The sequence below is a fragment of the Pleurodeles waltl genome, chromosome 10 (genome assembly GCF_031143425.1).
Source record: "Pleurodeles waltl isolate 20211129_DDA chromosome 10, aPleWal1.hap1.20221129, whole genome shotgun sequence".
NCBI classification, from domain to species: domain Eukaryota; kingdom Metazoa; phylum Chordata; class Amphibia; order Caudata; family Salamandridae; genus Pleurodeles; species Pleurodeles waltl.
The window spans coordinates 932318714-932345506 of NC_090449.1; the positions used below are offsets into that span (position 1 = coordinate 932318714).

The 26793-nt window shown below is 44.3% G+C and overlaps 1 protein-coding gene across 1 annotated transcript in view; it reads right to left on the minus strand.

Annotated features, from left to right (window-relative positions):
• Window positions 1-647: 647 nt before the first annotated feature.
• UMAD1 (UBAP1-MVB12-associated (UMA) domain containing 1) overlaps window positions 648-26793 on the minus strand; it is a 119890-nt gene continuing 93744 nt past the window's right edge. Inside the window, exons 3-4 of the mRNA XM_069211723.1 lie at window positions 15454-15539; window positions 648-1270 (exon numbers count right to left, since the gene is read on the minus strand). Of these exons, the coding sequence (XP_069067824.1) occupies window positions 1013-1270; window positions 15454-15539 (344 nt within the window). The 3' untranslated portion in view covers window positions 648-1012. The remainder of the gene's footprint in view (window positions 1271-15453; window positions 15540-26793) is intronic.

The following is a 26793-nucleotide window of genomic DNA, read 5'->3' on the forward strand; positions in this document are numbered from 1 at the left end:
CAAGCATTTGTTGACAAATGCACATTAGAAAAAAAATCTAATTTTGTAAAAGTAGACAAACTGACCATTAAGGCATGCATTTATTTAAAAAGGTGTTTTAAAGGAAAACGTGGCAGATTACGAAATAAGGTGTAGATGATGCGATGCTGAAGAACCTGCACGGCCAAGTTACCCCACGCAAGGATTCACCTCAAAGGCGTACAGCATGGGGAAATGCCAAATAAGTGAACAGAAGCAAAAAACACAACTTCACTAAGGGAAACCGGAGGCCTTGAGACAATATAATTGAGAACGGCACAATATTTTTGTGTACAAGAAATAGTTTTGTGGGATAACTGACATACAGCTGCAGCATCAAGTTGAATCTATATGTAAAACATTAAGGGTAATAAATAGGAATAACACATAATCATGCACTCGTTCAGTGAATTTAACATTAAAGGCCGCAGAAATGTTTAAGAAAAAACAAGGGAACCCTAATAAGTATCTTTCTGGATAACCAAACCCTAATTGATCGTGAAAGAGACAGTCTTATGCTTGGCTTGGAGAGAGGACAATGTCACAGGTTGTATTCTATTTAAATACATTTGGAGTACTTCAGGACTAGTGGTATTGGTACAACATACACCGAGAAAAAAACACAAAAATAAGGTTGTGGCCTTTATTTCTTTTTTGTTTAGATATTGCACACAGTCAGCTAGTCCCCACTTAGTGGTTTTGCAAATGAAAAGAATTAAGGGCGTGTTTGAGGCTGAAGCCTCCGTGCCAATGGAATCCTCCAAACTTTTCGATTTCTAATTATTCACAAGGCACAATTAAGGCTTTAATAATATTTTACATTTGCACCAGCACTCTCAATATAACAGCTCAGGCTTACAAATAGAAGGGCACATATACATTTCAACATAATACAAGAAACACGAGAAGGACAGATCAATTGCTTGTGTCCCACACATTTTTCAATGTAGAAGGTGCTTTAAGAATGCTGGACAAACCAGAGATACATGCCACATCATGGTTCACACAGCACGGAATTCTCCAGGGTGAAATCATACAAAAATCTTGATAAATTGTCATTAATGCAAGCAGTGAGGATTTTATCAGGAAAGCTGTTGTAGGCGTGGTGCATTTCTAGGACATGTGGCGCTAAAGTGAAGGGCACATCATTGAGCAGGTCGGACATCAAAGGATTGCCTTCTACGTTCTGACTTCTTCCACATGCAACAGAGTTGTCAGCTGCACTCAGCCAAGGCGATGCTTCCATGTTTGCCTAAGGAGTAAAGACAACATGGATTATAACGCTGTATTGTATACAGGTAGTCCACATGTTGCAGACTTTCTTTCGGACTAGAACTCGTGTTTCTGTCCGCTTAAGAAGATTCCTGGAATTTGGATACACTTACCTATAACAATATTCATGTAAATGTGAATTTCTATAATAACGTAGACCAGTGGTTCCCAACCTTTTGACTTTCAAATTTATCAATACTGTAACCCATGGACCCCCACTGAATCATTATTGGAATCCGAAGACCCCCCAGCCACTGAGTCATTACTGAAAGCTGGGTACCTAGTCTGTTAATATTACTGAATTTTCTAAGCAGTTGTGGCCCCCCTGAGGAGGCTTTGCGGACCCCCAGGGGTCCCTGGACCACAGGTTTGGAACCACTGACTTAGACAGTTTCTAAGAGCTCTCAATTTTGGCAAATAAAGGGACTGAGGCAAAGCGAGACAAAACACATTTTCCAAGAATCATCCAATGTGGATAAATAAGAAACCAGAGTTAGTATTCTGCATATTGTTTATGGAAGAGTTCTTATTGGGTGGCGCAGGGGTGGTAGAGTGGATGTAGAGCCACACATTGGAGTAGCTGGGCTGCTGAGTTCACTGCTATTCTCCCCAAATCTATGGCCCCCTAATGACATGTGACCTGGGGGTATCAGTATAGAGTTATCTCGTTCTCATCCAGGACACAAAGTACTTGATTTCACAATGCCAGACAGTTTGAACTGTTATTCCTATGGCATTCCTGGCAGATGGACATTGTACCCAAACACTCACCCGCCTCATCAATACAACCATGGTCTTCTGGTAACTGCTGATCTACCTGTGGGTACTGTGGCCAGTCTCAGCTTGTGGCCACGCTGGGGTGTGTTCATTTAGAGTTTCTCTCACCAGCAAACTCGGTCCACATTTAGGATTTACAGTCAGTGGTGAACAGCTTCCTTTAGCAATGCTGAACCAATATGTACTGACGCCCACGCTTTATGTTTACTGAGCCTCTTCGTGCCCGTTTCTCTCGTTGCCTTAGACTCCAACTCTCTGCACAAGTGCCTCAGCACCACACAGCCTCTGCCAATATTGAGAGTTAATCCGTTTGGCACCTTTCAAAGTCAATTACACTTTGTGAAACGTGGACTCGCTCCTTGCAGCAATTGACTGTTTTTTTTCCCCACCATCATTCTTTTGTGGTGCAGCAGTCATTCACGATCCCCTGTATACGATTCAGAGCAAGGTTGTAGTTGCTCACTCCTGTGCCTGCTCTCTTGATAAGTTCTCAGTGCAGTGCCTCGCTGCTGGGACAGTGCCTCGCCTCCAAGGTGTGTGGTCCATGTTTTACAGGTTCCCAGGACGGTGCTTCATTGCTGTGTGGTAGTTTTCTCATCTCTCTACTGGGCCATCTCTTTGTTTTGGCATCCAGTGCTGAGTTTGCAGTACAGCTGTCATCGTAAAGCTTTTCTGATGTGCTGTCTTTCTACCAGGCTGCTGCCTGGGAAGCTCGACAGGGCTCTGCTCTGGGACAAGGAGTCACATCTCCTTGGTGGCTGCCAGTACATGGCGTGAGCTGTCTGAGTTTCCCACAACCTCATTCTCTTCGTTAGGGTGGCGTACTTGCCCATGGGACAGGTCTCTCATGATGTACTGTCTTAATCTCTTGCTTCAACACTGATCAAATCCGTTTCTCCAGGCTTCAGCAGCAAAACAGCACTTAGTGTGCATGGCTCCATTATAGTAAAAGGGCTGGTCACCCATTAATCTCAACTATTGTAGTCCTGACTTGCACTATGGCACATGTTCAGTTGTTTGTGTGTCTACTGGCCTGTTTAATTTATTTCATTCCTAAATGTTTCTATGCTTCCAAGATTATTCATTCAGCAGGAGACATCCATATTTTGGTTCCAGGATGGCAACAGGTGTGGCTGCAAGTGGGAATTTCAACTCTAGTGCCTGGCACCATTTTAAGGGGGAGGGGTCCACTTGCCACCCTACAAACCCACCCCCCAGGCAGGTTTAGCCCCCTGGACCCTATTCCCCAGGACCCGGCTCAACAAAAGTTGGGTGCCATGGTGCTCACCCAGGGAACCCACCACACTGTCGTTTGGGGCTGCAGGGGGAGATCCAAAGTCCCCACAGCCCTAGCCTGTTCCCAGATTTCAGATTTAAAGTCCGCTTCCACCAGCCTGGAGCATTTTTGAAGCTTCTGCCAACTGGGAGAGAACTGGTGTTTGCTCCTGTTTGGCGGGAAATTAAAAAAATTATTTGGATTTTGAATGGAAGCTTTATTTTGAAAAAGCTATGTTTTTTTTAATACAAGATTTATCTTGTCCTCGCTAACTTTCACTCTGAAATTGCCAGATCAACCTAGTAGGTTTGGAGATGAGGTGGATCATGGGAGAGGAGAATTAAATTAGGCATTAGTCAGGTGAACATACAGTTATCGAATGGAAACCTGGCAGCACCTGATATATATGGAAAATGTCACTTACCCAGTGTACATCTGTTCGTGGCATGGGACGCTGCAGATTCACATGCTGTGCATATCCCGCCATCTAGTGTTGGGCTCGGAGTGTTACAAGTTGTTTTTCTTTGAAGAAGTCTTTGAGTCACGAGATCGAGGGACTCCTCCCCTTTCGGCTCCATTGCGCATGGGCGTCAACTCCATCTTAGATTGTTTTCCCTGCAGAGGGTGAGGTAGGAGTTGTGTATATAGTAATAGTGCCCATGCAATGGAGTAAGTATGTATGTACATTATGTGACTAAAAGTGATATATTTACAAATTTACAAATGTACAAGTTTAATTTCTGTCAATTTAAAACGGCTACAGGCTCCCGGGGAGGTGGGAGGGCGCATGTGAATCTGCAGCGTCTCATGCCACGAACAGATGTACACTGGGTAAGTGACATTTTCCGTTCAATGGCATGTGTAGCTGCAGATACACATGCTGTGCATAGACTAGTAAGCAGTTATCTCCCCAAAAGCGGTGGTTTAGCCTGTAGGAGTTGAAGTTGTTTGAAATAATGTCCTTAATACTGCTTGTCCTACTGTGGCTTGCTGTGTTGTTAACACATCCATGCAGTAATGTTTAGTAAATGTATGAGGCGTAGACCATGTGGCTGCCTTACAGATTTCAGTCATTGGTATGTTTCCTAGAAAGGCCATGGTGGCACCCTTCTTTCTAGTGGAGTGTGCGCCTTTGGTGTAATAGGCAGTTCTCTTTTTGCTTTTATATAACAAGTTTGAATACATTTAACTATCCATCTGGCAATGCCTTGTTTGGATATTGGATTCCCTGTCTGAGGTTTTTGGAAAGCAACAAACAATTGATTTGCAAATTTGTTTGGTTCTATCAATGTAGTACATTAGTGCCCTTTTGATGTCTAATGTATGTAATGCTCTCTCAGCTACAGAGTCTGGTTCTGGGAAGAACACTGGGAGTTCCACTGTTTGATTTAAGTGGAACGGTGATATGACTTTAGGTAAGAATTTAGGATTTGTGCGTAGAACTACTTTATGTTTGTGTATCTGTATAAAGGGTTCTTGTATGGTAAAGGCTTGCATTTCACTTACTCTTCTGAGAGATGTGATCACTATTAGAAAGGCTACTTTCCATGTTAAGTACTGTATTTCACAGGAGTGCATGGATTCAAATGGTGGACCCATGAGTCGTGTTAATACGATGTTGAGGTTCCACGAAGGAACTGGTGGTGTTCTTGGTGGAATAATCCTTTTCAGACCCTCCATAAATGCTTTTATGACTGGGATTCTGAATAATGAAGTTGAATGTGTAATTTGCAGATAAGTCGAAATTGCTGTTAAATGTATTTTAATGGATGAAAAAGCTAACTTGGACTTCTGTAAGTGTAGTAGGTAGCTTACAATGTTTTTTGCAGATGCATGCAATGGTTGGATTTGATTATTATGGCAGTAATAAACAAATCTTTTCCACTTATTTGCGTAGCAATGTCTTGTAGTTGGTTTCCTAGGCTGTTTTATGACCTCCATGCATTCTTGTGTAAGGTCTAGATGTCCGAATTCTAAGATTTCAGGAGCCAAATTGCTAGACTGAGCGATGCTGGATTTGGGTGTCTGATCTGTTGTTTGTGTTGAGTTAACACATCTGGTCTGTTTGGCAGTTTGTTATGAGGCACTACTGACATGTCTAGTAGTGTTGTGTACCAAGGTTGTCATGCCCAAGTTGGTGCTATCAGTATTAGTTTGAGTTTGTTTTGACTCAATTTGTTTACCAGATACGGAAGGAGTGGGAGAGGGGGAAAAGCGTATGCAAATATCCCTGACCAACTCATCCATAACGCATTGCCTTGAGAGTGAGGCTGTGGGTACCTGGATGTGAAGTTTTGGCATTTTGCATTTTCTTTTGTTGCAAATAGGTCTATTTGCGGTGTTCCCCATCTTTGGAAGTAAGTTTGTAGTATCTGGGGATGAATTTCCCATTCGTGGATCTGTTGGTGATCCCGAGAGAGATTGTCGGCTAACTGGTTTTGAATTCCTGGTATGTATTGCGCTATTAGGCGAATGTGGTTGTGAATCGCCCAATGCCATATCTTTTGTGCTAAGAGACACAATTGTGTCGAGTGTGTCCCTCCCTGTTTGTTCAGATAATACATTGTTGTCATGTTGTCTGTTTTGACAAGAATGTGTTTGTGGACTATTAGTAGTTGAAATGCTTTCAACGCTAGAAATACTGCTAGTAGTTTTATATGAAGTTGTTTCTGTTGAGTGTCCCATTGTCCCTGGATGCTGTGTTGGTTGAGGTGTGCTCCCCACCCTACCATGGAAGCATCTGTTGTGATCACGTATTGAGGCACTGGGTCTTGGAAAGGCCGCCCTTGGTTTAAATTTATAGTATTCCACCATTGAAGCGAGGTGTATGTTTGGCGGTCTGTCAACACTAGATCTTGAAGTTGACCCTGTGCTTGTGACCATTGTGATGCTAGGCACTGTTGTAAGGGCCACATGTGTAATCTTGCGTTTGGGACAATGGCTATGCATGAGGACATCATGCCTAGTAGTTTCATCACTAATTTTACCTGGAACCTTTGGTTTGGGTGCATGACCTGTATTACGTTTTGGAATGCCTGTACCCTTTGTGGACTTGGAGTGGCAATCCCTTCTTTTGTGTTGATTGTTGCTCCCAAGTACTGTTGTATTTGACACAGCAGTAGGTGTGATTTTTGGTAGTTGAGTGAGAACCCTAGTTTGTGAAGGGTTTCTATGACGTATTTTGTGTGTTGAGAACACTGTTCTTCCGTATTGGTTTTGATTAACCAATCTTCCAGATACGGGAACACATGTATTTGCTGTCTTCTGATATGGGCTGCCACTACGGCAAGGCATTTTGTAAAGACTCTTGGCGCTGTTGTTATTCCGAATGGCAACACTTTGAATTGGTAATGTACCCCTTGGATTACAAACCTTAAGTATTTTCTGTGGGAAGGATGTATGGGTATATGGAAATACGCATCCTTGAGGTCTAATGTTGTCATGTAGTCTTGTTGTTTGAGCAAGGGGATTACGTCTTGAAGTGTCACCATGTGAAAGTGATCCGATTTGATGTAAAGATTAAGGGGGTTATTACAACTTTGGAGGAGATGTTAATCCGTCCCAAAAGTGACGGTAAAGTGACGGATCCACCAGCCGTATTACAAGTTCCATAGGATATAATGGACTCGTAATACAGCTGGTGGTAGATCTGTCACTTTACTGTCACTTTTGGGACGGATTAACACCTCCTCCAAAGTTGTGATAACCCCCTTAGTGTTCTGAGATCTAAGATGGGTCTTGGAGTTTTGTCTTTTTTGGGTATGAGAAAGTACTGGGAGTAAACACCTGTTCCTTTCTGATGATTGGGTACTAGTTCTATTGCATCTTTTAGCAACAACGCTTGGACCTTCAGCTGTAATAGATCCATGTGTTGTTTGGACATGTTGTGTGTTCTTGGTGGCACATTTGGTGGAAATCGTAGGAATTCTATGCAATAACCATGTTCGATAATGGCTAGGACCCACGTGTCTGTTGTTATCTCCTCCCAGTTTTGGTAAAAATCTGTTAGTCTCCCCCCCACTGGTGTTATGTGTTGGGGATTTGTGACACTGAAGTCACTGTTTATTTTGAGGGGTCTTGGGACTTTGGAACTTTCCTCTAGTCTTAGGAAACTGTCCACCTCTGTATTGTCCCCGAAAACGTCCTCTCTGATACTGGCTCTGGTTTGTGAGGTTGAGGGTTCTGTGCTTTGGCCCCAAAACCCCCCTCTAAATTGTGTTTTCCGAAATGTGCCTCTGCCCTGTGGGGAGTAGAGCACGCCCATGGCCTTGGCCGTATCTGTGTCCTTTTTAAGTTTCTCGATAGCAGTGTCCACTTCCGGCCCAAACAACTGCTGTCCGTTAAAAGGCATATTAAGCACGCCTGTTGTATTTCGGGCTTGAATCCTGAGGGGCGTAGCCGTGCGTGTCTCCGTATGGTGACCCCTGTATTTACAGTTCTTGCAGCTGTGTCTGCTGCATCCATTGCCGACCGTATCTGGTTATTAGAGATACTTTGTCCCTCTTCCACCACTTGTTGTGCACGCTTTTGGAACTCTTTGGGTAGATGTTCTATGAAGTGTTGCATTTCGTCCCAATGAGCTCTATCATATCTCGATAGCAATGCCTGTGAATTGGCAATGCGCCATTGATTGGCTGCTTGTGATGCAACTCTTTTCCCTGCTGCGCCGAACTTGCGACATTCCTTGTCGGGTGGTGGTGCATCTCCAGAGGTATGTGAATTCGCCCTTTTGCGAGCTGTACCTACTACCACTGAGTCAGGTGTCAATTGCTGCGTGATGTACACAGGGTCTGTTGGGGGAGGCTTGTACTTTTTCTCCACCCTAGGAGTGATGGCCCTGCCTTTCACAGGCTCTTGAAATACTTGCTTTGCGTGTTTCAACATTCCTGGTAACATGGGAAGACTCCGGTACTGACTAAGTGTGGACGACAGAGTATTAAACAAAAAGTCATCTTCAATTGGTTCTTCTTGCAGGGTGACATTGTGAAAAGCGGCTGCTCTGGACACCACCTGGGTGTAATCAGTACTGTCTTCAGGTGGTGATGGTCTTGCTGGATAACAGTCGGGACTGTTGTCTGATACAGGCTCATCATAAAGATCCCATGCATCAGGGTCATCTTGGCTCATCCCTGTGTGCGTTGGAGACTGCATCATCGGTGGGGTAGCCATTGGTGATGGTTGTGGTGAGCGATGTGGTGATGGTGGCGGAGTTACTTGTTTTGCCACCTTTGCCTGTGGTTGTTTGTCTTTATCCTGGAAAGCAAGTTTCCTTTTCATTCGGATAGGAGGGAGAGTTCTTATTTTACCTGTCTCCTTTTGAATGTGGAGCCTTCTCTGTGTGTAATCTGGCTCCCCTGCTTCGAGCTCTTGTCCGAATTTGTGTCCTTGCATTTGTGAGGACAGGCCTTGTTCCTCAGTGTAGGAACTTAGTTTCGGCTCCGAAGCCGGATGTTTTGGTATCAAAACTTTTTCAACCGTCTTTTTTGGCTCCGAAGACACTTTTTTGGCTTTCGGTGTTCCGATATCTCATGCCGACTCGTCTCAGTGCCGGTATCTCGATGTCGAGATTGCTCTGACCCGGTGTCTCGGTGCAGAGTCTGTTCTGTGCCCGTATCTCGACCGGAATCGGATGACTTCGACACATGTGTGCCCTTTTTCGGTGCTGATGGACGGTCACCTAATTTTCGGGTTAAGCCATGGCCTGTCGGCGGTGGCGTCCCCTGGGCTTTAATGTTTTTTCCGTGAGTTTTGGCCAGGGGTGTTTTACTCACGGTTTTCGGCGTCTGTTTGGTTTCGGCCTCGTCCGAGTCAGCAATGGAGAAGGTTTCTTCTTCCTCCAAGTCTTGGTGTCCTGATGGCGCCGACGCCATTTGAAGTCTTCTTGCTCTCCGGTCCCTTAGCGTTTTTCTCGACCAAAACGCTCGACAGGCCTCGAAGGTATCCGCTTTGTGTTCGGGAGACAAACACATATTACAGACCAAATGCTGATCTGTGTAAGGATACTTGTTGTGGCATTCGGGGCAGAAGCGGAATGGGGTCCGTTCCATTAGCCTTGAAGACGCACGTGGTCGGGCCGACCAGGCCCCGCCGGGGAATCGAAACCCCGAAGGCCCACCGGAGCTTTTCAAATTTCGGTGTCGATCTGCCTTAACTAACCCGATACCGAACGCAAACAATACCGTCAAATTTTCCGAGATTTAAATAACTTTCCGAACCGAAACACGGAGCGAAGAGGAACACGTCCGAACCCGATGGCGGAAAGAAAACAATCTAAGATGGAGTCGACGCCCATGCGCAATGGAGCCGAAAGGGGAGGAGTCCCTCGATCTCGTGACTCGAAAAGACTTCTTCAAAGAAAAACAACTTGTAACACTCCGAGCCCAACACTAGATGGCGGGATATGCACAGCATGTGTATCTGCAGCTACACATGCCATTGAACATATATATATGTATATATATATATATTTTTAACAGCCCACAAACACCTTTTCCTCCAGTCTGTGCATTTGCTTTTCAGTAACTGGAATAGGGAAGCCAAGCATCACTGTCACTCACGTGGCAATCAAATCTTAACAGTCCCTCTAAGATGTCTAGTGCAGTATCTGGCTGAATCAGAAATAGACAGATTTCTATATAGAAGGTCCACTTATGAAAGCAATAAACTAGAATACATTTAAATTGGAAACAACTGAAGTGCAGTACTTACATTTTCAATTCCATGTTTTTAGTGTATGAAGAAAAAGAATGCTCTTAAGGATGCAGGCACAAAAATCTGCATTCGTTTTAGAAGGACAAGAGCGGCATTTAAACCATAAATGTATAATGGAGGCTGAATAAACAATGGACCTTCAAATGCAGCCAGCAGTTCAATGTATGTGAACTAATAGAGATAGCAACTTACAAAAACTGAATGTTATGGTTTAGGTCACACTACCTTCGAGAACGTATAAGGAATAGAATTATGAAAACCCACCCTAATGTCATAACAGATGACTGAATATCTGATACAATACAATAAAAACACACCTTAGAGGATACTGAAGAAGCACTATTCTAATACATGAATAGCAGCTGTGAGAGAATCACCCTTTTAGCATGTTCACCCACCTTTTATCTGACTGATAATGGTGGTAACTGACCCGGACTGTGCCTCGGGCTCTGCTAACCAGGGCCAGCGCTCTGACCAAAAGGTATATGTAATGTGATACAATTACAATTGGCAATGACAGACCCCTGGAAGTCCTAGTAAATAATAGGGCAAGGGGGATTCTAACCACCTATAAGTACCTAGTATATTATACAGCTGGGATGTTCAGAGGCCAAGTAGATTTCCTGCCCTGGAGTGTGGACTGCTGTGTTGCCTGCTGTCACCTTTAAAGGCAGCCCTGCCTTGCAGACTGTTTTTAAAAAGTAAAACTAATTCAATTGTGGAATTAAAAGGTACTTCCAAAATGATAATCTACCTTATTGCTTTACATTTAAGTCACCCCTAAGTTCTCCCCTAGGTGACCCAGGGGTGGGGTGCCATGTATGTATCAGCAGTGACATTTTAAAAGATATTTATATGACCTGGTGAGGGGAAAAAGTGCCCATTTCAATTTCCCAGTGGTAGACACTTAGCTCCATAGGATAAAACGGGAATATTTCACATAAACATAAATATTACTAGGAATGAGCTAAATGTGTCCTGAAAATACTGAAAAGATTGGTAATGATAAATCCAACAACTTGCCATGGTTGAATTTATCGTAAATAATACAAAAAAGAAGTTATTAGACTTTCTTTTCTGTAAGCCAAAATCCAGCCTGCTAGTGACCTCTTCTGATTGGTCAGCCTTAACAGGATTAGCCAGCTGCTTTGATGAGGTGATAAGTGGCCTGCACTAGGCAGAGGTTATCTGATGGGGGGAGTTCTGCGGCTGCAGAGGCGGGCCCAGGTAGGTGACTGGGTAAATCAAAGTGGGCTTCAAAGGAAGCAGGGCAGAAAGAAATGCCAGCCAGGCCTATCTTCTCATCCTGTACTCCGCAGACAGATAGCAGGCCCAGGAAAGGAATTTGCAGATGGTCTGGATGGATGTTAATGGAAATGAGCCTCCCTAGTGGATTGATGTATACAGACCCTGCTCCTTTCGAGAGAAATCGTCCGTCTTGGAATGTAAAGTGCAGTGCTTTGGGGGACAAGAAAATGGCACACTCTGAAGGACGCCATCATGCTTTTGGGTGGCACCCTGCATCTCACTGGACCGGGTGCTTCCTGTCACCCCCCCCGCTTATCCCCCAAGATGACTGAAAAATATCTGGGAGCTGCATTGCAACTCAGATCTGCTGCCTGAACCACAAGGAGGACTGCCCCACTGGAACCCTAGTCTGCAATCCAAAAGACTGCACTCTGAAGTACTGCTCCTGTTGCACACTGGACAACAGCCCTAAGGACTTTGCCTTGCTTCTCAAAGGACTAAGGAGTGGACTCCGTGAAAGCAACAGGTTAACAGAGCTTGCCTGCATTAACCGTCACAAAAATCCCCAGCCTGAAGTGCGTCCAGTGGACTTTTAAGGATTTTGCCAGGTGCATTGTGGGGATTACAGTCCTAAACTTTCAAGGACCATCTCAGAGCTTCTAAACAATTGGATACATGTTTGGGACACTTTGAACCCTCAAGAGGAACTCAAGGAAGAAGTTCCAGAAGTTTGGAGCAACTTTGGGGAAAAAGCTCCTTAAGTGGACTGACCTGACGTCGTGAGTCAAGCTGACTACCTTCAACTGCGACCTGGCCTGAATTTCAAGTTTGTCTTGCTTTAAGCTCCAGAGCTTCGGACTTCCAGGATTTGACTGGGACCTCACAGAAAAGTAATCTGACAACACTGCATTGAAATCGGCTTGCTGGAGAGGACCACACGACGTTGAGAGAGAAAAGCTCCAGAAACGGTCTCAGCGCGAAGGTAAGATTTTGTGTATCTGAGCAGGGCCCCTTCGCAGTCAGCCTCAAACTTTGACTTTGCCCTGGTCAAGTGGGACCAGATGGCCCTGGTTGGCACTAATGATTTCTAAGTCCTACAAAGCACATTTTTTTTAATCTTTAAAAATTAATTATCTCCGGATCCCTATATTGGATTTTTGTCATTTTGTTTGCATTTTAAATATACAAATATTTACTATTTTTTATAAACTGGTGTGGGATTTTTATTGTATGTTGTCCTACTTATTTACTGTAATGGTGTATTCAAATGCTTTACATGCCTGTCTCGTATGTTAAGCCTGGTTGCTTGTGGCCAAGCTACCAGGGGTTGATCCAGAGGCTAATGTTTTGTGACCCTGACTGGACTTAACATTGGATTGGAGGCCTTATTGCTTGTGGTAGGCATGTACTTACCCCCTGCTAATGACCAGTCTCCAACAGCAGCAATCCAGTTTTAAAACATACCTTGTACAAGAAAAGAGTAGATCTGCACTGACATAGATTTTGCCTTTTTCTACAGCTTGTCTTGCCTTTTCCCCTTGGGGAGCATCTATTTTTATTCCTGCCTCATTGAAGGCAGACATTTTTGTTTTTTTTTAGTGGCTTTGGATGCATAATTATTATGTTCTATATAAAACATACTGATAGATATACACATAATCACAATGTAAAACATTCACTATCAAGTTTCAACAGTTTCAATGTTTTGTTTCTGGAAGCAGTACCCCATTTTGCCTGCAAGCAGCCCTTCCCTTGCCATCTTCAAATTTTTCTTTGTGCAACTGGCCCATGTCTTGTCCTTTAATCACCCTACTGGTTTGTAGTTTTCTCTGAGCAACTAGTCTCATGCTTGTCTGCAAGTAGATTTCTTTGTGCAACCAGTTCTCTGCTGGCCATGCAATCAACCTGCAGATTGATTTATTTTTTCAAAGGAAACAACTCGACCTGTGCTTGCCTTCAAGCAGCCCCCCCACAACCCAGCCAGTCAGGCCTCTGGTTCATATGATATATTCTAAGAGCAACCAGTCATATGTTTGCCTGCAAGCATCCCTCTGCTTGCTGGCCAACTGGTCTTTTGCTTGCTTGACCGATTCACTATACTTAAGCAGTCTGCTCACGTTGGGTTGAAAAACAAAAAAGGAGGTGGCTTCCCGAGACATTGAACAGAAGCTCCTTGCAATGCACTAACCACGGTTGTTGAGGCATGCTATGGTCAAGAAGCCTGGAAACAACTGTGTTCAGCTCGGGCAGACTGAAAACCGAATGTAAATATTTTTCACACAGAAAGCAGATATTTACTATGATGAAAAAGTGAGAAGGAAAAAGTCTTAGAAACAGAGGTACTATGTATGTCAAGCATACCGCCTGCTAGTTATTTGTTTTTATATATTTGTAATTATGTATCTTACTTCAATGAAAATTATAAGTAACATCTTTTCTAACATTCCTAGTAGCTATTTAATATTTGAAGAGTTGTCTCTTCCTACAGTAAGAATTCTTATAGCCTTTATAGAAGACTGTCATTAACAGGACTGCACACAATAAAATGGTGAAGACAGTGTGGTGTAGTAAGATGCATCTCTAAAGCAGGAACAACATCCCACCGATGAAAGGTTACCCTGAATAGCATGCGACTGTTTGGCTTTCAGCCACAGAGGTGATAAGGACCAAGACAATACCACAAATGAAATCCAAGTTTCTTCAAGATAGCCTTGAAAGGTTCTGGAAAAGCATTCTCAGCATGAGTGACGCAAAACCGGATCTCGCTGGGATGTGTAGTGTTGGCCAGAGTGACAGTCTCCACCAGGTAATAGAGACTAAGGGCCTCATTACAACCCTGGCGGTCAAAGACCGCCAGGGCTGTTTTGGCGATTGTACTGCCAACAGACTGGAGGTACAATCTTGCCGATTATGACCGCAGTGGAAGTGCCGCGGTCGCACTGCCGGGACCGGCGGTTTACTGCCATGGTTATCCCGACGGTTTTAATCCTCCAAAGCAGCACTTCTTGCAGCGCTGTCCAAGGGATTACGAGTCCCCTTCCCGCCAGCCTGTCCAGAAAGGCTGGCGGGAAGGGGAGTCGCGGGGCCCCCAGGCACAGCCCCACACTGCTTTTCAGAAAAGCGCGACAGGTGCAGCTGCACCCCTCACACAGCCGCAACACCGCCGGCTCCATGTCCCATGTTGCGGCCAACATCCCTGCTGGGCCGGCGGGCGGCAACTCTGTTTCCGCCCGCCCGCCCAGCGGGGATATCAAAATGGGGCCAGCGGGAGTGTGGCTGCATTGGCGGCCGCTCGTGGTACAACCTTGCCGGGCAGCCTCCGCCGCCCGCCAAGGTTGTAATGAGGGCCTAAATGTCTTATTCAAGAAATTGCAAAAGTATCCCTTAGAAAACCCTGAATCCAGCTGTAGCCCTCCCAAATCCAAAGACCAGTGTCAATCAGCACATTTTTGGTACAATTTTCCATTATGACAAATTACGGGATGTAATAATTCAGGGCATTGTTTGGGAGGATGTGATTTCCAAAATCTTAAAAATAAAAAAAATAAAAAATTGCTGACCCGCTCACATTTAAAATTAGCTGTTTTTGCCTTTTGTAATCTGAACAAGTGATCTATACATGGCTTGAATGTAGAGTTTAGGTAGCATACATCCCTTAGAAAATTATGTAAATCAGATGGACCCTGAAATCACAAGTCATATGAACACACAAATGGGTATAATGTCGAAAATGTAAAGTCTGCCAAGGAGTCATTCTTTAGCCAAGATATATTGAGTAGATTATACAACATTTGTGAACCTGAAAAAGCAAACGGATCTATTTGGTGATTCTGAGGGAAGACATCACCTGATAATCAAACTACATAGAATAGTATTATTAAAGTTACAATACCACTGGAATTAATGTATCTTATACAAATGCCCTTTCATTACGCATAGTAAAGGCATTGAACACTTTACATTTGTCTCTACTATGAGAATTTGCGAACAGACAGCTAATTACAATGAAAATATGATATGCAGCAGATGAATTTGTCTTGATCTCAAGCAATGTGATAACAATTACATTTGCTTCTGTGTTATCAATTACAAACAAAAGACAGGTTCCTCAGTTCAACTCTTGCACTAAGCATACGAGCACATTGTGCTACCTGTGAAGTACTGGTGGGTGTAGTTCCTTTCTCTGGAAATGAAGGTATTCCTTCTGGTTCTGTTCTTTTTTCATTTGCTGTTTCTCCTAAATAAAATAAACACTTACATTTAATGTTGATTAATATAAATTAATGCATACATTTGATTTTTCTTAGAAATGTATTCCTAATTAGTTTTGAATGTACAAGTTACAAACACACATCTATTCTTGAAATCCCACCTGCATTTCGATCAACCTATCTTGGCCTATTGAGAACAAATGAAGGAATAATACTGAATGTGGAGATGTCAAGGTTGCCACTGGATACATGTCAGTGGACATCATGCCCTAGTGGTTAAATAAGTTCATGAGAAGAGAGTTTATCCTAAAAACCATTGATTTTAATGGCCTTCACAGCGTATGGTACAATCCCCCCCAAAAGCATATTTTAAAAATACATTAAGACATGTTGACCCTTGAGGGCCAGACTATGCTTTGTCAGAGGCAGACTTATCAGTGTTTACATCACATCCGGTAAACTGTTCTACTGCTCCATAGTACAATAACTTGAAGATGCTCTAAAACTCAGATACAAACATGTCTTCATGTTTGTTTTTGTAAAGTCTATTAGCACTACAGAGGTAGTAAAAACTGGGTCAAATGTCTAGTATGAAAAGCGTATAGCAAACTGCCACAATCATTGGATGATCTCATCAGTGATGTAATGATTCATGTAATTTAACCTGACCTGAGTAATGTATTTTGGTTATTTGAACTTCTAACTAGAACGTCACTTTAACCTTTGTTTTGCAATACATTTTACATATGCAGACAAGGTTCAAGGGGTGCCAGAATGTTTTACGAAGGAATGAAACGCAACTCAGAACAACAGTATAGATCACTATCTCACTGAAAGCATAGGCAAAACAAAAATTAGTTACACAGTACAGTAAGCCTTTATAGTTCATTTACGAATCAATGAGTTACTGTGTCGGATAAAGAGTCCAAACAAATTTGCAATGGGCTAATTTGTCAATCAAAACTGATTGTAGGACATCAGGTTCTAACCTATGAAAACCACCATTTAACCCCTTCGCTGCCAGGCCTTTTCCCCCTCCTGTGCCGAGCCTTTTTTTGGCTATTTGGGGCAGTTTGCGCTTAGGCTCTCATAACATTTTGTTCACATAAGCTACCCACGCCAAATTTGCGTCCTTTTTTTCCCAACATCCTAGGGATTCTAGAGGTACCCAGACTTTGTGGGTTCCCCAGAAGGAGGCCAAGAAATTAGCCAAAATACAGTGAAAATTTAGTTTAAAAAAAAAAAAAATGGGAAAAAGGGGCTGCAGAAGAAGGCTTGTGGTTTTTTCCCCTGAAAATGGCAACAACAAATGGTTTGAGGTGCTAAAATCACCAGCTTCCCAGCTTTCAGGAACAGGCAGACTTGAATCAGAAAACCCAATTTTTCAACACAATTTTGGCATTTTACTGGGACATACCCCATTTTTACGATTTTTTGTGCTTTCAGCCTCCTTCCAGTCAGTGACAGAAATGGGCATGAAACCAATGCTGGATCCCAGCAACCGAAACATTTCTGAAAAGTAGACAACATTCTGAAATCAGCAAGGGGTAATTTGTGTAGATCCTACAAGGGTTTCCTACAGACAATAACTGAAAAAACAAATTTGAAATTGAGGTGAAAAAATCTGCAATTTTTCTCTACGTTTTACTCTGCAACTTTTTCCTGCAATGTCAGATTTTTTAAAGCAATATACCGTTACGTCTGCTGGACTCCTCTGGTTGCGGGGATATATAGGGCTTGTAGGTTCATCAAGAACTCTAGGTACCCAGAGCCAATAAATGACCTGCACCCTTGCTTGGGTTTTCATTCTATACCGGGTATACAGCAATTCATTTGCTGAAATATAAAGAGTAAAAAATAGCTATCAAGAAAACCTTTGTATTTCCAAAATGGGCACAAGATAAGGTGTTGAGGAGCAGTGGTTATTTGCACATCTCTGAATTCCGGGGTGCCCATACTAGCATGTGAATTACAGGGCATTTCTCAAATAGACGTCTTTTTTTACACACTCTCTTATATTTGGAAGGAAAAAATGTAGAGAAAGACAAGGGGCAATAACACTTGTTTTGCTATTCTATGTTCCCCCAAGTCTCCCGATGAAAATGGTACCTCACTTGTGTGGGTAGGCTTAGAGCCCACAAAAGGAAATGGCCCAAAACACAACGTGGACACATCCCTTTTTTTTTTTTTTTTTTTTTTTTTTACAGAAAACAGAGGTGTTTTTTGCAAAGTGCCTACCTGTAGATTTTGGCCCCTAGCTCAGCCGGCACCTAGGGAAACCTACCAAACCAGCACATTTTTGAAAACTAGAGACCTAGGGAAATCCAAGATGGGGTGACTTGTGGGGCTCTGACCAGGTTCTGTTACCCAGAATCCTTTGCAAACCTCAAAATTTGGCTGAAAAAAAAAACACATTTTCCTCACATTTCGGTGACAGAAAGTTCTGGAATCTGAGAGGAGCCACAAATTTCTTTCCACCCAGCGTTCCCCCAAGTCTCCCGATAAAAATGGTACCTCACTTGTGTGGGTAGGCCTAGCGCCCACAAAAGGAAATGGCCCAAAACACAACGTGGACACATCCCATTTTTTTTTTTACAGAAAACAAAAGTGTTTTTTGCAAAGTGCCTACCTGTAGATTTTGGCCCCTAGCTCAGCCGGCACCTAGAGAAACCTACCAAAACTGTGCATTTTTGAAAACTAGAGACCTAGGGGAATCCAAGATGGGTTGACTTGTGGGGCTCTGACCAGGTTCTGTTACCCAGAATCCTTTGCAAACCTCAAAAGTTGGCTAAAAAAACACTTTTTCCTCTCATTTCGGTGACAGAAAGTTCTGGAATCTGAGAGAAGCCACAAATGTCCTTCCACCCAGCGTTCCCCCAAGTCTCCCGATAAAAATGGTACCTCACTTGTGTGGGTGGGCCTAGCGCCCACAAAAGGAAATGGCCCAAAACACAACGTGGACACATCAAATTTTTTCACAGAAAACAGAGGTGCTTTTTGCAAAGTGCCTACCTGTGGATTTTGGCCTCTAGCTCAGCCGGCCCCAGGGGGGGCAGAAATAGCATAAAATAAATTTGCTCCCCCACCCCACCCCGGGGAGCGACCCTTGCCTAAGGGGTCGCTCCCCTTGCGTGACAGCGCAAAAAAAAAAAAAAAAAGATCCCGGGTGCCTAGTGGTTTCTGCCCCCCTGGGGGGCAGAAATGGCCTAAAATAAATTTGCCCCCCAGGCGAACGACCCTTGCCTTAGGGGTCGCTCCCCTTACGTGAAATTCACGAACAAACAAAAAAAAACTCCCTGGTGTCTAGTGGTTTCTGTCCCCCTTGGGGGCAGATTGGCCTCATAAAAATAGGCCAATCTGCCCCCAAGGGGGGCAGAAATGGCCTAAATATAATTTGCCCCCTATGGGAGCGACCCTTGCCTAAGGGGACGCTCCCCACCTCTAAAACAAAAAACGAAACAATTTTTTTTTTTAATCCCTGGTGCCTAGAGGTTTCTGGCCCCGCTGGGGGCAGAAAAGGCCTTAAAAAAATGCCCCCTCCTGGGAGCGACCCTTGCCCAAGGGGTCGCACCCTTATGTTAATTTCATTTTTAAAAAGACATCCCTGGTGTCTAGTGGGCGTTTTGACAGCCGGATTGCTTTCAATCCGGCTGCCAAAATGCAGCGAGAGACTTCAAAGGGAAGGAAATGACTTTCCTTCCCTTTGAAGCCTCTCTCGGCCTCCCCCACGTGATCTTAAGAGATATGCTCGCGCTGAGGCTCTGTGACAATCAGCGCGCGCTCGCGTGCTGACGTCACAGGTGGGGTGGGGGGGTCGGGGGTGGAAGAGGAAGGGCTTCCCCTTCCATCCCTGACTTGGGGGGGTGGAGGGGAACCCCACAGAGGGAGTGCTAGCGCTCCCTCTGGGCTGTGTGCCCAGGACGTAATGGTTACGTCCTGGGCACAGCAGCACTGTGCCGCAGGACGTAACCATAACGTCCGCGGCACAGAAGGGGTTAAAAAAAGAAGAAAAAAAAAACAAAAAAACTTTGACCTTTGCTATGGTGTGGGATGCCATAATGGACTCTCACCCATTATAAGACTCTTATTAAAAAGGCTTTGAGCTATAGCCTCTGATATCTACCTTTTCAAATAAGGTCAACTGCCATGCAGCTGGGCTAGGGTGCTTTGCTCGTGTGCTGGTTGAGTGTGGGATACTATTGTTTCACTTAACCTAACCTGTACACTGGTGGCACTGGTGCAGATAGGACCCTCACTGAAACTAACATGATTTGATTGGAGACCAAAAGGGACCGCACCATACCATTTTGGATATAGTGTAGCATGTGTGCATTGGGTGGGTGAATTGTTGTACTGTATCTCAAGATTAACTTATGATAAATGGGTCAGAATTGCTGTCTTGTATACACATTTTTGTCCCAGGAACTCAAACGTATAGTTTGTTGTGACAAATCTGGATTCTTTCACATTGTTTATAACTTGGTGTATTTTTCTCAGCCATGCTGGGACTCTGCTTCAAACCAGAAAAAAATGTAAAAAAGAAAAGAAAAAAAAAAAAAAAAAAAAAAAAAAAGGGGCCAGGGTACAGACACCCTGACCCCGGGGCTAAAAAGCAAATTTTTATAAAAAAATGTGCTACAAATTTGCAGCAGGTCGCACATCCCCTGCAAAATTTAAATAACAAAAATACAAAGCGCACGCTACAGCGCTTCTTAAATCCAAAACTCCTGGGTGGGCCAAGTCCAGGGACATTGATATTTGTAATGCAGGAAGGGGCTATCGGGGACAATAAACAAATATGATGCTGGGGGAGGGGAACGCATTATCCCACACCCCCAGGCAGCCCCGGGGACCACCACCTCCCCAGAGCTTAAATATAATTTCATATAGGAGCTGCCCCGGAGACCACCACCTCTCCGGGGCACTAAACTAATATTATGCAGGGGACCCCGGGGACCACCACGTCCCCAGGGCATAAATACAATTTCATGTGGAGGGCCGCCCCCCTTCCTCCCGCAGCCCCGGAGACCACCACCTCCCAGAGACTTAAACGTAATTAAAAGGGGATCAGCCAGGGGAGGGGGAAGGCCATTTGCAGGGTTGGGTTGTTAAGGGGGTTGGCCGCAGGGACTGGCAACACGCCAGGCCCTGTGGCCAACTCCCACTGGGCATGCACAGCGTACGGTTGGGTGGTTATAAGGGTTGGGTGGTTGTAAGTGTTGGCTACAGGCCTTGTGGACAACCCCACTGAACACAGCTGGGGGTCTATAGGGGTTGGCTGCAGGCCTGCGGCCAACCCCAGCCACGGCAGTGGGTGGATTCATGTATAGTAATGAAAATTACTATAAATTTTTTTAAAAACATAGAAATTCACTGAAAAAAACACAAAGGTTACAGGGAGGTTATAGTTAGGAAATAGAATTTTTGAAAAAAAAAATATTAAAAAAACAAAACAAAAAAAAAAAAGAATCACGGAGACCATTATTGCGAGAGACACTGTTGCAGCGGTCTCACGTTTAGACGTGCATTGGGCACTATTGCTATGCATGATGCCATCATTCCCAATAGCCCCATGATAAACCTGACTGTGTAGGTTTGATTGAATTGTAACTGGGATATGAGAGTGTAAATGGCTTGAATTTGTTGTGGATTTGGGTAGGCTAATGTTTACTGACTGTTCAGAATTGCTCCTAGATATGGTTCAATTTGTGCTGGCTGAGGGTGAGATTTCTGGTAACTGATTGTGAACCCTTGCCTGTGTAGGGTATCTATTGTGTACTGCGTGTGTTGTTGACAGGTGTGAATGGTACTGGCTTTTATGAGCCAGTCATCCAGATATGGGAAGACATGTATGTACTGTCTTCTGAGGTATGCCGCAATTATTGCTGGGCATTTTGTGAATACCATTGGGTGCTGTTGTCACTCCAAATGGTTGTACTTTGAACCTCGAAAAGGTGTTGTGTAGAGGTCCTTTGCTGTTTTGGAGTCCTTTGAATTCTCCTTTGCTTATGGTATATGACCTGAAGAATTGGTCTAATGTCTGTTTCATCTGGTTCCTGTTCTGAAGATTAAACCTGTTTGCTTTCCACCAATGAATGCTCCGAAAGCTTGGTGGGAACATGCTTTATACGGGGTGAAAATGTGGTCTGACCAGTAGGCGAAAGTTTTTTCGACTCCGAAGAGGAGCTTTGTTGTTTCGGCTCCAAAGAGGAGCGTGGATGTTTTGGCTCCAATGTGGTATGTAGCCATCTCGGTTCAAAAGTGGAAGCCTCTGTCTTTCGACTCAACGCCAAAACAGGCGTGGCAGTCTGTTCGTCAAAGTGAGTATTGGCTTTTTTTAGCACCGAACCCATAGGGTCAGTCAACGATATGTTGTTTTCGGGTCGAACCATGGCCAGCAAGCAGTGGTAGACCCAAGGCCTTTTGTGATTTTTTAAATTTGTTTCGGATGGGAAGGGGCTGGTGTACTCACGTACTGCGCCGAAGGAAATATCTGGCTGTCCCCATCTGAATCACGTTCGGAATCGGAGTCTCAGATGGAGACTGCAGCCTGTGCCTGTTTCTCACCAAAGATGTTGGGCGTTTGTTCTGTGGACTTCAACGCCATCTCTAACCATCTTGCTCTTCAATCCCGTAAGGTTGTCTTGGATCTGAAGGATCGACACGCCTCGTAGGTCTCTTCCTTGTGGCCCAGAGAGAGGTAGCGGTTACACACCGAATGCTGGTCGGTGTAGGGGAACTTGGCATGGCACCGAGGACAGAATCAAAATGGAGTCCGATCTGTAAGCCTGTGACGCAGTAGGCCAGAGAAGGCCTCAGAAGGGCGCAAGCGCCCAAAAGGGCATTTCATCGATCCTGATGCTACAATCGGATCGAGTATAGTCAGAAACGTGTTCGAAAATGATACCGAGGTTGAAGAAAAAAGATAGAAAAGTTCAGGTAGTAACGAACCGAAATCTACTGGAGCGAGAGGAAACACGTCCGAACCCGACGGAGGAAAGAAAACTATCTAACAAAGGACTAGATGCCCATGTGTGAGAGAACAGGGCTGATTGCAGAGGCCCCCTAACTTTTTGCCCCCATTTTCCACTTTTTGCTGGTGTTTGCCTGACTCTGATGGTGCCCTGGGTACTGCTAACCAGTCCCAGGGCCTATGCTCTGTGTAAAATCAGTATGCAAATTAGACTAATTATATTTGGCTAAGTGAACCTACCTATAAGTCCCTAATATATGGTAGGGCATGTAGGTTTAGGGACCCTAGCATCGGTAGTGCACCCATAGGTGTACTGCTGAGGTGCCCAGTGTCATTTTAAAAGCAGGCCTGGCTTGCTGGCTGCTTTTAAATTAAAGTTCTATGCAAATTCGACTTTGGAATTAAAAGTAGTTCCAGAGTCTTAAACTACCTTATTTTTACATAGGTCACCCCTAAGGTGTGCCCTATGTGCCCCTATGGCTGGGTGCCATGTAACTATAAGTAGGGACCTTATAAAAATAGTTTTATAAGCCCTGGTGAGGTAAAACAGCCAAATCGTTTTCCCCTCATTGTAGTGAATGGCCTCCATAGGCTAGAATAGGGAGACTTTATTTTATTTTTTAAAGTCCCCTTAAGTAACAGATACAAGAAGTTTGGTATCAAATGAATTGTTATAATAAATCCCACAACTTCCAGTTGTTGGATTTAATATAACTTGTTCAGGTTAAGAGTTTTAAACTTAACCTGAAAAGTTGCCAACTTCAGCCCTGCAGTGTTTTTACTGCTGTGCTCTGATTGGCCAGCCTCCGACAGCCTGGCCAGACTGCCTTGATGAGGGGTGAAGTGGCCTGGCTCCACACAAAAGAGATGTGCCTGGGGGAGGAGATCTCCCCTCAGCAGATGGTGAATCAGGAAGGGGGAGGGCTGCCAAACTGGTCTTCAAAGGCAGCGAAGGACATTTGGCGCAACCCAGCAGCACCCTCACATCGTGCAAACCCAGATAATTAGGTGCCCCCTTGATTAGATTAGGAGAGGGGTGTGATTAGGATTTTTAGCCACACCAGTGAGTGGGCACAGCCAGATGTAACCTCCAAAGATCACTTTCAGCCATGATGGATTTTTGAGGAATGTTGCTCCCTGGGATTGATTTTTACCACACTTCCCAGGAAGTGGTCATCACAGGGGGGGGGGGGAGGAAGGACTGCACCTGATTGGAGAACCAGGACCCCCCTGTTTTTCACCCAGGAGCAGGGATAAAACTGGCAGACCTGCACCCACACCTCAGATCCCGATCAGATTCCAACAAGGAAGAACTACAGGAGAAGAAGGACTGCCCTGGTGGACCCCTGACCTGCACCTGGACACTGCACTCTGGAGGACTGCACCAGCTGCACACTTGGGCTTCACCACTAAAAGGACTTTAACTGTCTTCTACTGCTTCAAGAAGGGACTCCCGGTTTGCTACAGGTACAAAGGAGCTGCCCAGAGTCCCCTGTATCGAGTCCTGCAAGCAGAGTCCAGCTGACCAGTGTCCAGTGGCCATTTGAGGATTCTGACCAGGTGCATTCTGGGAATTGTAGTCCTAACTCCCAAGGAGCTACTCAGAGCTTCTGGAACCTTGGATCAAGTTGTGGACACTTCAAGGACACAACAAGGACCTCTGGAAGAAGATCCAGAAGTTTGGAGACATTTGGAGCAATTCCATAAGTTGAAGAGGTGCATTGTGGGAGTTGTAGTCCCAGACCCCAAAAGGCATACCAGGGCCTCTGAACCCTTGGCTGGTGCTGTGGACCACTTTCCTGAATCAAACACTTCTGAAAGTAAGTGTGACAGTGTTACCTCATGGGTGGCCTGAACTCTGGACTTTGTTCTTTTCCAGTGTGACCTTTTTTTTAACCCTTTGAGCGCTAGTTGCTTCTATGCGCTAGAAAGCATTCATTCTTTAAAAATGTATATCTCCGGTTCCCCCTTATCCGATTTTATCCGTTTTGGTGTCATTTTAAAGATAAAACTATAATCTATTTTTATAAATTGATTTTGGATTAAGTTAAGCCTTGTCGCTACCAAGGGTTGAGCTAGGTTTAATTTACTGAGACCTGACTGGACATAAGTGGAGGATGGTGGCCTATTGCTAAATGTAGGTACTTACCTGCCCTTACCAATAACCCCTTTTCCAACACCATGCACACTATCACAGAGAGGAGTCACTCAATCCTGTGACTCGAAAAAGCTTCTTTAAAGAAAAACAACTTGTAACACTCCGAGACCAACACTAGATGACGATATATGCATAGCATGTGTATCTGCAGCTACAATTGCCATTGAACACACACATATATATGGAAAATGTCACTTACCCAGTGTACATCTGTTAGTGGCATGAGACGCTGCAGATTCACATGCTGTGCATTACCTTGCCATCTAGTGTTGGGCTCGGAGTGTTACAAGTTATTTTTCTTCGAAGAAGTCTTTTCGAGTCACGAGATCGAGGGACTCCTCCCCTTTCGGCTCCATTGCGCATGGGCGTCGATTCCATCTTAGATTGTTTTTCCCGCAGAGGGTGAGGTAGGAGTTGTGTATATAGTAAAGGTGCCCATGCAATGGAGTAAGTATGTATGTACATAATGTGTCTAAAAGTGATATATATTTACAAATTTACAAATGTACAAGTTTTACCAACGTATAATATATATAATTTTCATCAACTTATAACGGCTACAGGCTCCTGGGGAGGCGGGAGGGCGCATGTGAATCTGCAGCGTCTCATGCCACGAACAGATGTACACTGGGTAAGTGACATTTTCCGTTCAATGGCATGTGTAGCTGCAGATACACATGCTGTGCATAGACTAGTAAGCAGTTATCTCCCCAAAGAACGAGTTACTTACCTTCGGTAACGACTTTACTCGTGGATACATAAGCTACCTGTGGATTCCTCACCTAATGAATACTCCCATGGCGCCAGCATTCGAAGGAAATCTTCTTCCTAGTCTCTGCACGTCGACGAGGACGTCACTCTAGCCCACGCGACGCCGTCTGACGTCATACAGGCAATAAGAGGTCCTCGACGACGTGCCGACGTCAGTACCAACAATTTTTTACGTGCATGAGAACAACAACCCAATGCAATGAAAGAGCAAGGTAAAATACCATAACATTGTAAAATACACAACATTGCAATGAATAGCTGTAAATTTAATATAACTCTTATTTTTTTCTTTTTTTTTTAAAACAACAAATATATGCAAATCATGTATATACACAAAGATATATACATATATATATATATATACACAGATAAATATACAGAAATATCCATATATACAACATCTACTGCAACCTTGAAGACCAAGAGGAGCGCACTCAAGGATTACTTGGTAAGACCAGAAAGGCAACGGGGAGGCGGGTGGGACCGTGAGGAATCCACAGGTAGCTTATGTATCCACCAGAAAAGTCGTTACCGAAGGTAAGTAACTCGTTCTTCTGATGGATACAACTACCTGTGGATTCCTCACCTAATGAATAGAGTCCCAAAGCAGTACTACGCCCGGTGGCGGGTGCCTAAATGGTCAAACCAAGAAATCCTGCAGCACTGACCGTGCAAAATGGCCGTCCCTTCTAACCTCAGAATCCAAACAGTAATGTTTCGCAAAAGTGTGAAGGGACGACCAAGTTGCGGCCTTGCAGATGTCGACCACAGGAACACCTCTGGCCAAGGCCGAAGTGGCCGACTTAGCTCTGGTGGAATGAGCTCTAATGCCCTCAGGAGGATCCTTCTTTGCCAAAGAGTAACAGATTTTAATGCAAAGAACAACCCACCTGGATAGTGTTCTCTTGTGGACTGCCTTTCCTCTCCTCTTGCCCACGTATCCAATGAACAGCTGATCCTCCAGCCTGAAATCCTTCGTTCTATCAATAAAGAAGCTTAACGCTCTCTTTGGGTCCAGCCGGTGCAGTCTTTCTTACTCTTTAGAAGGATGAGGCGGAGGATAGAACGTGGACAAAGTAATTGTCTGTGCCAAATGGAAAGGTGAAACAACCTTCGGGAGGAAAGCAGCCTTGGTCCTCAACACCACCTTATCCCCATAAAAAGTTGTATAAGTGGGCTTTACCGATAAGGCCTGCAACTCACTCACTCTCCTTGCAGATGTTATAGCAACCAGGAAGACTGTTTTTATAACCAAATACCTTAAGGGGCAAGAATGCATAGGTTCAAAAGGGGACCCCATAAGGAAAGTCAAGACCAAGGACAAATCCCATTGCGGCATAACGAATGGTTTTGGAGGATATTTATTTAGAAGACCTTT